The sequence below is a fragment of the Mustela putorius genome, unplaced genomic scaffold (assembly GCF_011764305.1).
Source record: "Mustela putorius furo isolate JIRA1106 unplaced genomic scaffold, ASM1176430v1.1 tig00000596_pilon_pilon_pilon, whole genome shotgun sequence".
NCBI classification, from domain to species: domain Eukaryota; kingdom Metazoa; phylum Chordata; class Mammalia; order Carnivora; family Mustelidae; genus Mustela; species Mustela putorius.
The window spans coordinates 3,543,845-3,558,180 of NW_025421428.1; the positions used below are offsets into that span (position 1 = coordinate 3,543,845).

General features: G+C 42.9%; 1 protein-coding gene across 8 annotated transcripts in view; it reads left to right on the forward strand.

The window, feature by feature from the left end:
- Positions 1-13,564, forward strand: part of CNTRL (centriolin) — a 90,237-nt gene extending 76,673 nt beyond the window's left edge. For 3 of the 8 annotated variants that reach the window (XM_004775605.3, XM_013047362.2, XM_013047363.2), the window contains 11 exons: positions 1,937-2,094; positions 3,806-3,879; positions 5,029-5,217; positions 5,640-5,865; positions 7,331-7,536; positions 8,707-8,847; positions 9,412-9,684; positions 9,848-9,910; positions 11,135-11,341; positions 12,608-12,691; positions 13,146-13,564. In XM_004775605.3, coding sequence (XP_004775662.1) covers positions 1,937-2,094; positions 3,806-3,879; positions 5,029-5,217; positions 5,640-5,865; positions 7,331-7,536; positions 8,707-8,847; positions 9,412-9,684; positions 9,848-9,910; positions 11,135-11,341; positions 12,608-12,664 — 1,594 coding nt within the window. In that variant the 3' untranslated portion in view covers positions 12,665-12,691; positions 13,146-13,564. Of the gene's footprint in view, positions 1-1,936; positions 2,095-3,805; positions 3,880-5,028; positions 5,218-5,639; positions 5,866-7,330; positions 7,537-7,672; positions 8,032-8,706; positions 8,851-9,411; positions 9,685-9,847; positions 9,911-11,134; positions 11,342-12,607; positions 12,692-13,145 lie in introns of those variants that run through there. The other 5 variants (XM_004775606.3, XM_045082330.1, XM_045082329.1 and 2 more) reach the window with 5 other exon arrangements.
- Positions 13,565-14,336: the final 772 nt, after the last annotated feature.

Below are 14,336 nucleotides of genomic sequence, written 5' to 3' on the forward strand. Positions count from 1 at the left end.
ACTCAGTATACAGCCATGGTGATCAAAACACTATGATACTGGTATAAAGACAGAAAAAGCAATCAGTAGAACAGAATAGAAAGCCAAAAGTAAGTGCACAGATGTGTGGACAAATGGTTTTGATAAAGATGCAAAGGCATCTTTTTCAGTAGAGGAGAGATGGTCTTTTCAAAAAATATTGCTGAAATGATTGCATATTCAAAACCTCAAAAATGAACTTCAGCCCACCACCCATATTCATTACCTCAAAATGGACCATAAACATAAATGTGAAACCTAAATATTTAAAACTTCTAGGAGAAAACATAGGAAAAAAACCTTTGTGACCTTGGGTTAGGCAGAATTTCCTAGATAGGACATCCAAAGCATGGTCCATAAAAGAATAAATTGGTAAAATTGAACATCATCAAAATCAAAACTTATCCTCACTGTCAAGATAATGAAAAGACATGTCACAGACTGGGAGAAGAATCTTTGCAACCATGTATTTTCAAAAAAGGACTTGTACCCAGAGCATGTATATACAAAGAACTCTTAACTCAATAATGAGAAAACAAACAATCCAGTTTTTTAAATGGGCAAAAGATTTGAGCAGACATTTCACTTAAGAAGATGAATGGATGGCAAATAAATACATAAAAAAGATGTTCCTCATCATTAACCATTAGGAAGATGCAAATTAAAACCACGATGAGATAACACTATGTACCTATTAGAAAGGCTAAAATTAAAGACTGATCATACCAAATGACATGGAACTTTCATACACAGTTGGTGGAAGTGTAAAAATGTTAGACCACTTTGGAGAATAATTTGGCAGTTACTTAAAAACTCTTACATATATTGGCCAGAAGAGCTACCATTCTACTCCTCGATATTTATTCATGAGAAGTGAAAGTGTGTGTACATACAAAGAATGATGTACTTTAATGTTCATAGCAGCTTTATTTAAAACAGCCAAAACCTGGAACCAACCTAAATGTCCATCAGCTGGTGAATGGCTAGACAAATGACTGTGTAAACATATCCTGGAGTACTATTTGGCAATAAGAAGGGAATGCAGGGGTCGCCTGGGTGGCTCAGTTGGTTAAACAACTGCCTTCGGTTCAGGTCATGATCCTGGAGTCCTGGGATCGAGTCCCGCATCGGGGGGCCCCAGCTCCATGGGGAGTTTGCTTCTCCCTCTGACCTTCTCCCCTCTCATTCTTTCTCTCTCTCTCCAATAAATAAATATCTTTTAAAAAAGAGAGAGAGAAGAAGGGAATGCAGTACTGACACACACAGCAGCATGGGTGCACCTCACAGTGACTCCTCTCAGTGACAGAAGCCAGACAGAAACCAGCCTACACTATAGGACTCTGGTGGTGTAAAAGAAAGCCGGCTCGTGTACATCTGTTTTTTGGACAAATCCTATCGCACAGTTGTGTTTCCTGTTTTCTCACTTATCAGAAGCTAGCCATCTATTTTAATTGTGAGATTTGGGGAATTCTGAGTGTTGTCCTTGTTGTTATTCTGATTTTTATAAAACTTTAGTGAGTCACTTTTCAAAAAACCTCGTGTTTTAGAAAGCTGAAAATAAGATGTCTTTTGGAAATGAGTTGATTAAGATTAAGATTATTAAGATTATTTATTTATTTATTTGACAGATCACAAGTAGGCAGAAAGGCAGGCAGAGAGAGAGGAAGGGAAGCAGGCTCCCCACTGAGGGGAGAGCCCAACGCGGGGCTCCATCCCAGGACCCCAAGATCATGACCCGAGCTGAAGGCAGCGATTTAACACACTGAGCCACCCAGGCGCCCCAGAAGAGTGTTAAGGTTTATAATCATTCATAGTCTATAACCATCCAGTGAAAGGATAACAATGTTCCTTGGCTGTGTCTTGTGCGCAGTTGGACCTTTTATGTTCGATAGTCTCACTTACTCTGCTTGCGCGGTAGGGTTTTAGCAGCTGCAGAAGACAATAGCAGAATGGAGCAGGCAAACTTAGAAAGATTGGAATTGGATGTCAGAAAGCTGCAGCAGGAGCTAGACCAACTTAACAGAGAGAAGCTCTCACTGCATAAAGACTTGGGAGCAGTGCAGCAGCAGCTACAAGGTATGAAGCTGCCCCTCCGCGGTGGCCGGGGAGGGGAGGGTGTCCTTCCTTTGGTTAGGTTTTCTTTTCTTTTCTTTTCTCTGAATATACAACCTTTTATTTTCTTCCAGATTTGGAGTTTAATTATACAAAGAGAAGTCAGGTTTTGTAACCTAAAAATATTTCCTTATTAAAACTATATTAATACTTTTGCAAACTATGCAGAGAAGATAGGGACACACATATGTGCATGTATGGAGCTGCACGTCAGCCACGCCGGATCCCTGGGTGGGGAACTCCCAGCGTGCCCTCACTCATCTGTGAGGACACAGAGCTGTCCTTGTTGAGGCGTACACAGTCAGTCCGGCATGGTCAGCCCTCTGCCATGAATGTGTCTGTTCAGTTGTTTGCTTCTTAGAGCAGACAGTGACCTTCCTCATCCACCAGCCATTGGGGGAGGACGAGGCCCATTCTTCTGGGAGGCTTTCCTGCTGGCTCTCTTCAGCGTGTCTGGAAGCAGAGGGGTGTCCATAGCCTCTTCTCTTTTTCACCTCTTGCTGAAGCAGTCTTGAAAAACAAAACCAGAACTCAGCTATTCCTCAGAAGGAATCTGTTACCAAAGATCATCTCCATGGGGACTGACCCTGGCTGTCCAACACTTGTCCATTCGAGATGGAAACCATCTTTGCCCCTTGGTCCCACCTCAAGGGTTCTTCTTTTGTTTCCTTTTCTTATTATAGAAATAATTCATGCTAATGGGCATGGGATTTATTTTTAGAAGTGACAGAAATGTTCTAAAATTAGATTGTAGTGATGTTTGCATGACTTTGTGAATATACTTAAAGCCAATGAATTACACACTTTAAAATGGGTGAAATGCTTGGTATGTGAATTATATCTCAGTAATGCTGTTTTTAAAAAAAATAGTTCATGTTCCTTAAAGAACAATTTAAAAACACGCAAAAAGATGAAATAAAAATTACTATTGACCTCACCCCTCAGAGGTAATTCCTATTAACAGTGTGGTGAATATCCTTCCAGATTTTTCCTTGGGGTGTGTGTGTGTGTGTGTGTATGTGTGTGTGTGTGTAGTTTTAAAACAAAAAAGAAAGATGCAGATAATACCTTTATTATCAAAACTTTGTTAAACATCCATGATTAGAAATTACTAAATAAGTCTAGCTAACAACGTATTTATACTTGTTAAGCACTTACTGTGTCTCAGACACGATTCAAGTATTTTATGTGCATTTCATTTAATCCTTATAACATTTTTATGATAGAAACTCTTTCACCCATTTACAGAGGAGAAAATGTAAGCTTAGTTTTCTGTGATTTCCTCAAGGTCATAGAGGTAGCAAGTGACAAAGCCAGCACACATATAAAATCTATTCCCAAATTATCTCCCTTTAAGATTGTACCAATTTACATTTCTCCCAGCAATGTAGAAGGTGTTCATTTTTAAACCATGCACGTTGTCAACACTAGGTATTAACTATACATTTTTTTATGATGAGGTTTTGAACATGTAAATCTAAAAACCTGAGCTCCAAGCCCAGATATAGGTTGTACGTATTAACTCATTCTTTTGACCTTTTGATAAGTAAATGGATAGCCATACACTTAACAGAAATGAGTTTATATTCACTTCCACTCTACTTTTTTGGGGACTGATGGGAATTGGGGAAATGCATACAAGTGTATTTATATTATGTAAATGTTATTTCTGTAGAAAAACGAGAAGCCGTAAACTCACTACAGAAGGAACTAGCGGATGTCCAAGACCATTTGAACCTAGCAAAACAGGTAAGTTTAACAAATGTAATCTTCTAGTAGTATCCTGAAGGTATGCAGACAATTGGCTAAAATAAAAGTCAAATCAAGTAGGTTGGTTCCTTTTCATACCAGCAGGTTCCATAGGGCCATTTTTAAGACACAAACATACACACGAAACTTTTGATGCAGAGCAGTGGTTTTCTCATTTATTTTCAAAGTTTTACTCAAAGATAATAAGGAAGATGGTAGCTAGAACAGAGCCTAAAATGCTCAACCAGCCCCTTTAGGGGCTTCGGGCACCAGATGGACCATCTCTTACTCTTGGCAAAGATAAGGCCTGCACAGCTTAGCTCAGATTTGGTTACTCTGAGCAGCAGGGTAACTGCCAATTTCAGAGTACCTGGGCCTCCATCTTGTCAGATGTTCAGTAAAGCTGATTCTTGACCCTTTACTTTGGATAGTCTTAAAGATAATTGTCATCCTATGAGAATAGTGCAGTAATTTCGGTTTCAGAGAACCTCAAGCAAGTTCTGGGCCTCAGTTTCCACTATGTAAACCAGGGGTTGGATTGGACATCTGATTTCTTCCATCTGTCTTTAGTAATCTAAGATGTAAAACTTGAAGTATTCCATCTTTAAAAAATTCTTACACAGTAGGCTCTAATGAGTATTTTCTGTGTTGTTGAAAATACAGTAAATTTCTAAAAAAATATATATATATAATAAATTTCTCCAAAAAGTTTAATTTGGATTCCTTGCATAAATAAGAAATTATTTTCTGAGCTTTTCAACCCACATAAATATTTCAAATAGTAACAAAACCATGACTTTAGGTTTATTTTCAATGAGAATTAAGCCTTAGTCACAGCGCTCCTTAATCTTCTTAGCAATCTTGTGAGGTGGGTGTTGTTTATTCCCACCTCAGTGATGAAGCAGCTGAAGTTCAGACGAACTGGGTCTCTTAGGTTGGGACATCTTCTGTCCTCTTCTTAGACACTAAAAAGAGGAAAGCTGATGATTAAATTGCATCCTGGGTGCTTTAAATAAGTTTGTTGAGAGAATAAATGATGTGGGACTTTCATGTTTATTTTGTCAGACTTGCTGGATCTCAGGAGGGGCATTTGCCAGCCCTAGGGCAGATGGCTTTGTTAATAGTTTTCATTTGTTCTTTCACGTAAAGGATGTGCTTCACACCACCCAGCGTAAGGACATGCTGCTCAGTGAACAGACCAGGCTCGAGAAGGGTATCGGTGAGTGGATGAAGAAGACTGAAGACTGCCGCAAAGAAGGGGAGACAAAGCAGCAACAGCTTCAAGAGCTTTGGAACGAGATTGAAGAAAACAAGGCTAAGCTAGCCCAGCAAGAAATGGTACCACACATTTATGATTTTACAGAAAAAACACTTTGTCACTTGGGTGAGCTTCTCCCGGCTGAAGCTGTGAAGGATCGCCCATAGGACTAGTTCCCTTAACCGCCCTGTGTAACCAGGAGGATTTTACACCAGCGTTTTGCTCTCTCGGTATTAATATTGGGACCATTAAGACCACAGAACACGGGTCCTGTAAAGAATCTTGCTGGCCCCATGCCACCGGCCGCATGAATCTTTTCCTCGCGCGGTGGCCAGATAGTTTTTCAGTCCCAGCACGATCACCTCTGTAAAGGGAACTCACTGTCTCTCACTGGGCTGTTTCCTGCTTTCTCTGGAGCTGGAACCTGGCTAGCGTCCGCGAAGGTTCCCTCATTTGGGATATAGTGTATTTGTTATATTATGACTGTTTGTTCTCTATTAAGATGTTTCAGAGACTCCAGAAAGAGCGAGAATGTGAAGAAAAAAAGTTAGAAGCCAGTAAAGTGGCTCTGAAGGAGCAGCAGCAGCAGCTGGAAAGGGAGTTGGGCGAGCAGAAAGGCAAGCTGGACCAGGTGCTCTCAAAGCTGCTCTTGGCTGAGGAGCGTGTGAGGACTTTGCAGGAAGAGGAGAGGAGCAGCGAGACCCTGGAGAAAACGCTCTCCCAGACCAGTATGTGTTCCCAAATACGGCTCTTTGGGAGGGGGGCGGCACTGGTTGTCTTGCCAGGTGTGTAGAGGAAACCCTGAGCCCGGCCACGGCCCAGAAGGGGTCAGAAGGTGCAGAGTGGCAAGGAGATGCCCCGTTGGATCCTGCTAGCCCCAGGAGAGGTGACAACAGGTTCAGAGACACAAGGCATTTGTCTTTATGGAGATGGGAGTTGATCCTGAGACTGTGTGGTCTTTTTATCCGACCATACTGCCTACTTCAAGAATGGTGCCTCAAGGCAGAGAGATGTTAAGGCAAAGAAGTTCTAGAAGGCACTCTGAAGGCTTTCTGTGAAGAACGCTGTTTTGAGCTTTGGAAATGATGATCCATTTCATCTCGCCCAATCAAAAAACAATTATCAACAGTTCTACTTGTGTCCAAATTTGTCATAGTGAATGGTACCAAAATACAGGTATTTGCTTTTGGGTCTGTTTGCGCTCTCTTGAGCCATGTATCAATGACAATGACATGGAAATCCAGGATAAATGATAGTTCCCACAGCAATAAGTGATTTTTTTCTTTCTTAGGCTTCAGGGTTTAACAATGGTCAGAAAATGTTCTCTGGTGAACTTGGTGGAAGGGTTATTACTCCTTCCTCCCCAACTCTTGATTACATCCAGACCAGCAGCTTCTTTATTTTCTTTTTTCTTTTAAAGATTTTATTTATTTGAGAGAGACACAGCACAAGCAGAGGGAGAAGCAGGCTCCCTGCTGAGCAGGTAGCCCCATACAGGACTCCACCCCAGGACTCTGGGATCATGACCTGAACTGAAGGCAGACGCTTAACCGAATGAGCCACCCAGGTGCCCTAGACCAGCCATTTCGTTGTGAAAATGAAACTTAACTAACATATGTGTTGAGTCTGACCACACCTGACATGTGAAAGTGAAATCTTGGACAGGGTGTTACTCCAGAGTGTGGGTAGAAAAATCTATTTTAACTGTCGTTGTTCTTTGTAAGCATCATTTATTGAGTACTTAATGTGCACTATGCATTTGCATATAAGATTCCCATGGAACAGCAGAAGTAGGCTCCTCTTGTATAAAATAGGGCTTATGCCACTCCAGATCCCGTGTTGTTTACACCACGCTGCCTCCCGTGAAGGAGAAGTATGTGTGCACTCCCTTTATTAAAACCCGGGTTTATAAGAAGTACTTCAGCCATCTATTTCCATGTCTCCTGCCCCTCAGGATTGCTGTTTGCTCTCACTGGTCCCTGATAAAGGGAAGACAATAGCTGTCCGTCACTTTGGGATCCAACCCTCTAGGGCCCAGTTTTGTCAGGAGGCACCTTTGTGAGGGCTTTTACCTGGGCCTCGGATGTGGGTCGGGGGGATTCGGAAGATCCAGTGATTCCCGAGTGGCATTTCCCTACCTGCCCATAGCGGGACCAGGGCCTCCACCCAAACTACTAAAAATGCTCATTTCAGAACGGCAGCTTTCAGAACGGGAGCAGCAGTTACTGGAAAAGTCAAGTGAGCTGCAGGCTCTCCAGAAAGAGACAGACTCTATGAGGGCAGACTTCAGCCTCTTACGGAACCAGTTCTTGACAGAAAGAAAGAAAGCCGAGAAGCAGGTTGCCAGCCTAAAGGAAGCACTGAAGATCCAGCGGAGCCAGCTGGAGAAGAACCTTCTGGTGGGTACCCACTGCCCTGACAGCTCATGAGGAAGCACCACATTTACATTTTTAGACTAAAACGCTGCTTTGGAGAAAACAAATTACCTGGCAGCCCAGTTCCTAACTCAACTGTTTTGTGTGTATTGATGCACAGTGTGATCTTGAAGCTGATAGTGGGCTGTAGCCCTCGAGAAGCCGAACAGACAGTGTCAACATGAAGCAGAGAGCACTCTCAGCAAGGAGCCTCAGCTCACACCTCCACTGACAGGGGCTGCAGCATTCGGGGGGGGGGGGGGGGGGGCTTAACATGTTTGCCCATCTGCAGTCACTGCTCACAGATTTTTCTCATCCTGCCCTTTTTAGTCAGATTAGCTTTAATTTTCCTTAAACCAAGGAGCTCAGTCTGCCATGCTTTTATCCCTGAAATCTATTTGGGATAAAATTTGGGGAGGTGAGGGGTGCCCGAATGGCTCAGTCGTTAGGCGGCTGCCTTCAGCTCAGGTCATGATCTCAGGGTTCTGGGACTGAGCCCCGCATTGAGCTCCTTACTTGGTGGGAGGCCTGCTTCTCCCTCCCCTACTCCCCCTGCTTGTGTTCCTTCTCTCACTGTTTTTCTCTGTCAAATAAAAGTCCTTTTTAAAAAATGGGGGGGAGGGGATACTCTAAGTCCACAGAGATTTATTTTGGGTGGAGGCAGTTGGGCAGTGGTAGAGACTGTCACAGGAGTGGATTTTCTGACACCCTCTGGAGGAGCTGATGTATGTGAATGGGTGTGTGTTTCCCAGACAGTGGGAAATGGGTGTTTCCCAGAGGGTGACACGCTTACCACTAGTGATCAGCAGCATGACTGTAAAGATAACATGGAGGGGTCTAGATTTTCATCCTCCGGGTAACTCTGTGAGGATGACTGTTGTTCCTGTTGCAGTAATGGAGGCTCAGGAAAGGAAAGGAACATATTATCAAAGGTAATGTTGCAGAGCTATGATTCAGACTTTGGGCTAACAGATAACAGACTCTGACCACCTATGTACTATAGCTCTACCACAGCCTCTCAAGGCCGGTAGTGTTATCCCCACGTTACAGCTAGAACCCCAATGGGAAACGGACTTACAGAGCTAGTGAGTGTGTAAGGCAGCAGTGCACAGCTCCATGTGCCAGAGCCCAGCCGTGTCCTTCCTCCTGCACTAGGAGCAAAAGCAGGAGAACAGCTGCATGCAGAAAGAGATGGCGACAATCGAACAGGTGGCCCAGGACAACCACGAGCGGGCCAGGCGCCTGATGAAGGAGCTCAACCAGATGCAGCATGAGTACACGGAGCTCAAGAAACAGGTGCGTGCCCAGGAGCCCCTGCTGGCCGCCCGAAACAGAGAAGGCCCGGTAGACATGCTCACTCCCCATTGGGCAGTTTTTGTTTCTTAAGTAGCTCTTTTAATAGGAGTATTTCTTTTTAGAAATTATGAAAGCTGATTATAAGAATGTCCTTTAAATCAAATCTGTTTTTTTAGTCTTAAAATTTAGAAATGCACCTCTATAAGAGAAAAGCATTTGTTCAAAATGTACTTTTAAAATCCCCTTAAGTTCAGCATCTTATGTTTTTGAAAGAAAAATAGCAGTTCTTCAGCATGAAATTTTATCATGTTCCAAAGAGCTGTGTTGAAATGTTAGATTTTATGTCAGAAACAAGTCTAGAAGACCCAAATGCCTAGGAAGGAAGAAATGACCCAGCAGAAACCTCTGATACCCTGTGGTGTAACCAGGCTCAGAGCAGTTCACACTTAGACTGGGAGAGTCTAATCCTACGTGGAAAGTTCCATAAGTACATGACACATTAAGCAGTTCAATTCCAAGTAGCTCCCAAATATTACCCACTCGAATCTGACTCTCACTCTTCAGATGACAAACCAAAAAGATCTGGAAAGAAGACAGATGGAAATCAGTGACGCAATGCGAACACTTAAATGTGAGGTGAAAGATGAAATCAGAACAAGCCTGAGGAATCTCAACCAGTTTCTCCCAGAACTACCAGCAGATCTGGAGGCTATTTTGGAAAGGAATGAAAACCTAGAAGGAGGGTTAGAAAGCTTGAAAGAGAACTTTCCATTCACTGTGAGTGAGAGACCATCACCTTTTGAAGAAAAATTGAATTTTTCCCAGACTCACATAATGGTAAGTATATATCCTGCTGCTCTTTGGGCTTTGCTAGAAGATAATTTGTTCCCACCTCCCCCCAGATAAGCTGAAAAATACATGTGGAACTTGGGGAAGGTGGGAGGAGGGAAAGGCTAGCAACGTTTGGGGACTCTGATGTTTCCCTTTCCCTCTGAAAAAGGATGAACACTGGCGTGGAGAAGCACTCCGAGAGAGACTGCGTCACCGTGAAGATCGACTCAAGGTTGCCCTTTAAAACAGTACAGTATGAGATGGTTGGCATGTTGAGAACAGTGGGAAATTGCTTATCACGATATACTGCTGCCATTCCCTCTGTTTCGGCATGAGCAGCTTTCTAGATTACATGGCGGAAGTTTAGAGAAGTTGGCATCACACAGTAAGTGGCAGGGGTTAGCATTCAAACCATGAATTGTGGAGTTAAGCCCAGTGTTCTGGGTAATGCTTCTTTGCCTCAGCTAAAACTGACAGAACCTAAGGACCTGGGACAGAAAATAGAGATACAGTGATAAACAAGAGGCTCATAGACCAGTGGTTGGGGGAAAGATAGGCTTTGGGTGTCAGACAGAAAGTTGTTTGGCTCAGAACATGTGGAGTCTTGAGGCCTGTGAGACATCCAGGGCCAATCTCTCCATAGGCAGCTTTCAAAGAGTCTAGGATTTAGCGATCAGCATTGACCTAAGGATTTGGGGGTTAACAGTACAGGTGGGAATTGGAAAAATGAAAGGAAGATAGAATGAGAGGGCAGAATGTGTTTGGAGAAAGGCTTCATACACAGCATGAACTGGGAGGGAGCCATGCACTGTGTTGAGGGAGTGGAGGTCCTTGACATCCAACAGCTTCCAGCCACATGTGGCTACTTAAATGTAAATGAATTCTATTAGGTTAAAAGTTCTTCAGTTGCCACAGTTTTAGGGACTCGACAGCCACTATTGAGTGGCTGCTATATTTGACAGCACAGATAAAGAACATTCCCATCATCACAGAAAGTTCTGTTGGACAGAACTGCTGTAGACTTGGAGAGAATCCTTTGAAAGAAACAGCAGGGGGGCAAGCCAGAAAGTAGCGTGGGGTTGAAGACTGGAATGCACTGTGAGAGGCACTGAAGATATCAAGTATAAACCAGTCTTCTGCGAAGTCTGGGCAGGAAAGGGAGAGAAGGAATCATCATTTAACGAGGAGGCCAGGGATGCAGAAATCCTAAGTATTGTTGTAAGGGAGAGAACTGAGCAGAAGGCCCAGTTAATGACAGCACAGCATGGTACAAGTTCTACGCACAGAGAGAAGCCACCAGCACCTTCTACGTTTATATATTTTTTAGGACAAAGGCATTTTCAGCAGCCATTCTTACTTTATGATAATCAGATCGGCCCATCAGTGTTAAGCATGAGGAAGCTATGGAGTACATTTCTTCTGTGTAAAACCCTAAATTTTACCGTAATGCTTTCAGGCCCAGCTTCGACACTGTATGTCCAAGCAAGCAGAAGTGCTAATTAAGGGGAAGCGGCAGACAGAGGGCACGTTACACAGCTTGAGAAGACAAGTGGATGCTTTAGGGGAATTGGTCACCAGCACTTCTAGAGACTCCACATCGTCACCTGGTCTGTCTCAGTTGGAATCTTCCCTGGCTGAGGACTCTCAACCTGGACCAAGCCAGGTAAGAGTACGTGCTGTTGTAAACATAAGAAGCTTTAGGGTCCCTAATCTATCTAGTGGAGACTCAGAATGCCACAAATGCCACCTTCAGGTCTCTGGAAAACTGAAGACAGATTTGCTTTCAAAACTGGTCCCTAGGAAAATGGAATGGAGTGGTTGGTGGATCTAGGAGGAGGACAAGGTGATGGCTTAGGGAATGGCCTGAAATTGGAGGCTGGATGAGCCGTCAGGGATACAGGGAATTCTCCTGCTGAGCTCCATTGCTGGATTTCCTTGTTCTCTACTCCAGCTGTAGAGCATTTAGGCTGCAAATGCTTAGTTTACAGTTTAGTCTGTAGTTTAGTCTGTTAGTTTAGTTTAGTTTAGTTACAGTTTAGTCTCTTAGTTTAGTTTGTCCATCTCCCTGCATCTCAGGAAAGGATGCCTGGCTGTGCCTTCTGTTCTTCCTCAGCAAAAGTTTGAAGTCAAACCTCTTAGCACAGGGTGTCTACAACCCCTAAAGTTCACAGAGCCTTTCTGTGTGAGACCTTGAGAAGGTTAACGTTTAGGAGGCACATGAAATAGACTCAGGGAATCGGTCAGTAGTGACCCAGAGATAGATAATAGCTACCATTTTTGAGTGTCTGTATTAATAAGCACTTTACATGTATTATCTCATGTAGTCTTTGTATCCTAGGAGGTAGGAAGTATGCCTTTACTAGATGAAGAAATTGTGTAAAATGAAAAATGTCACAGCAGAAGATGAAACCAGGACTTCAGGGCTCATCTGTCACTACCACAGAGCAGGATAGCATATAGCTGAGCCACAAGGAATGTTGAGAAAGAGCTGCCTCTTTTGTAGGCACACAGCTCAGCAGCAGCAGATCCAAGATTTGAATGTGATTACCTTAAAACCTTCTATGGTGGGACCAAATCAGGCACAGGCCAAAACCATCATGAACCTCAGGGCAGGTCTTAAGAGTATCAGGAGGCACTGAGTATTGCAAAGGTGGGTTTAGAGATGAGACAGCCCAGAGTCGTGGAAGAGGAGTACATGGGGATTTGGGTGCCAGGTTTAGCTATCAGCTTGGGGTGACAGCCTGAAGAGTTCAGGCGCTCGGGATGCAGGAGAGTAATGGTGTTGTTAGAGACGCAGCAGGTAGGGGGAGGTCTGCTAGAATTCTTTTGGAGTCTGGGGTCATAATCCAGGTTTAAGAGATGAAAGCTTAAACTAGGCTGGAGTTAGGGGCTGGCTTCTGAGCTGTGTTTTCATCTCCCTTCTTTTCAGAGCTCCTTCCAAGTTCTACAAGATCCATCACAATTACTAGACAGTTACCGACACTGATGCCATCCCCAGCTTCCTGCTTGCAGGGTACATGTTACAGAGTTCTCTTAACTACCACTTTCAGTTGGAATATCCTGAATTCTAGCTTATCTTACAGTCCAGTAGATTTTTAATTTTACTTTGTTTTTTTTTAAAGATTTTATTTATTTGACAAGAGGTCACAAGTAGGCAGAGAGACAGGCACAAGAGGGAGGAGGCAGCAGGCTCCCTGCTGAGCAGAGAGCCTGATGCAGGGCTCGATCCCAGAACCTTGGGATCATGACCTGAGCTAAAGGCAGAGGCTTTAACTCACTGAGCCACCTAGACGCCCCTTAATTTTACTCTTGAATAATTTTGTACAGTGGCTCATCTCCCAAGTATTTTTCCAAAGAGGTACTCAAATACGTATTTTACCTGTTAGCCATCGTGAGCTGTCACTTATTTCTGTTCATTGAAGACTTGTTTTTACTGTTCCACGAAGGCATCCTCTTTGTTTCTGCAGGAAGAGAACTGCTCAGCCGGGTGAGGAAATCTTGGAGGAAATCCCTTCTCTACTACCTCACCGTGAACTGGAAGGCCGCTTGGTTTTGCTCCAGATGCGGGGACCTCCAGCACTGCACCTCCACTATAGCTTAGCTCACATGCTGTGAACGCTGGGGCTTCTGTAAATCACATGTACATATGGGAAGAGTTGTATACAGTTTAAACCTGGATGGCTGGGTTTTTTTTTTTTTTTTTAGCTTTGAAATGTATTGCCATAAAACCAGTGATTATAATTGTAAATTTGAGGCTACAAACTGGTTTAAATCTATAGCTACAAAGAAAAAGAATGTACTCAAGCCCTTCATTTATAGTGTCAAATTTTATTTTTGGATTTTGTTTAAAATCTATTTTCATATGAAAATAAAAGATAAAATAGTCTGTCATCTGACTTTTCATTTCATAGATCTACAGTAAAGCCATCAAACGTTTACCTGCGTTCCAAGAGAACAGCAATTTCCAAATGGCTCTCCATCTTTGGCCCAGAGATTGAAGTTTGTTGTACCTGTCAATGAACGTACACCACATGGAAATATCGTTTATAAAACTACTATACCTGAGGTGCTTTTCCTCAACCAAAATATTCTTTGATGTAAAATTAGCAGAATCTGACCCAGTGGTAAATTCAAATTGTGTTTGACTTTTAAATCTTTGAACTACTGTAATTAATGGCTCTGCTTCATGATCTACAAATACATTATTTCTCTAAAAACAATAGCAACTGTCACAAAGACTGTGTGGCAGCAGACTTCTTCTCATGAGTAAGGGGAAGTATGAAACTACATGTTACAGGTTTTAAAATACTCCCAAGGCCTGTTTTTAGGCCCGCAGACAGCTTATGAACCATAACCATACAGTATGCTGTGGTGCAACCATCCCTCTCTACCCCAAGGAGGGTTATATACCCAAGAATTTGGTCAGACCTGGACCATTAATTAAGATATGGGATAAACAGAATTACACTAAAGGCAATGGAAGTGGCATAAAATTTAACACACAGTAAGTTCTAGAAGTATCTACTTCCAAATAAAAATTGGATTTGGTGTGTATCTTTTGTATTTAACATTCTCTTATTTCATTTTCACAGGCCTTAGCAAAATGCTGAAAAGTCAGGCCTCTGCACAATTACTGAAATCCCTTAGGGACACTTTTC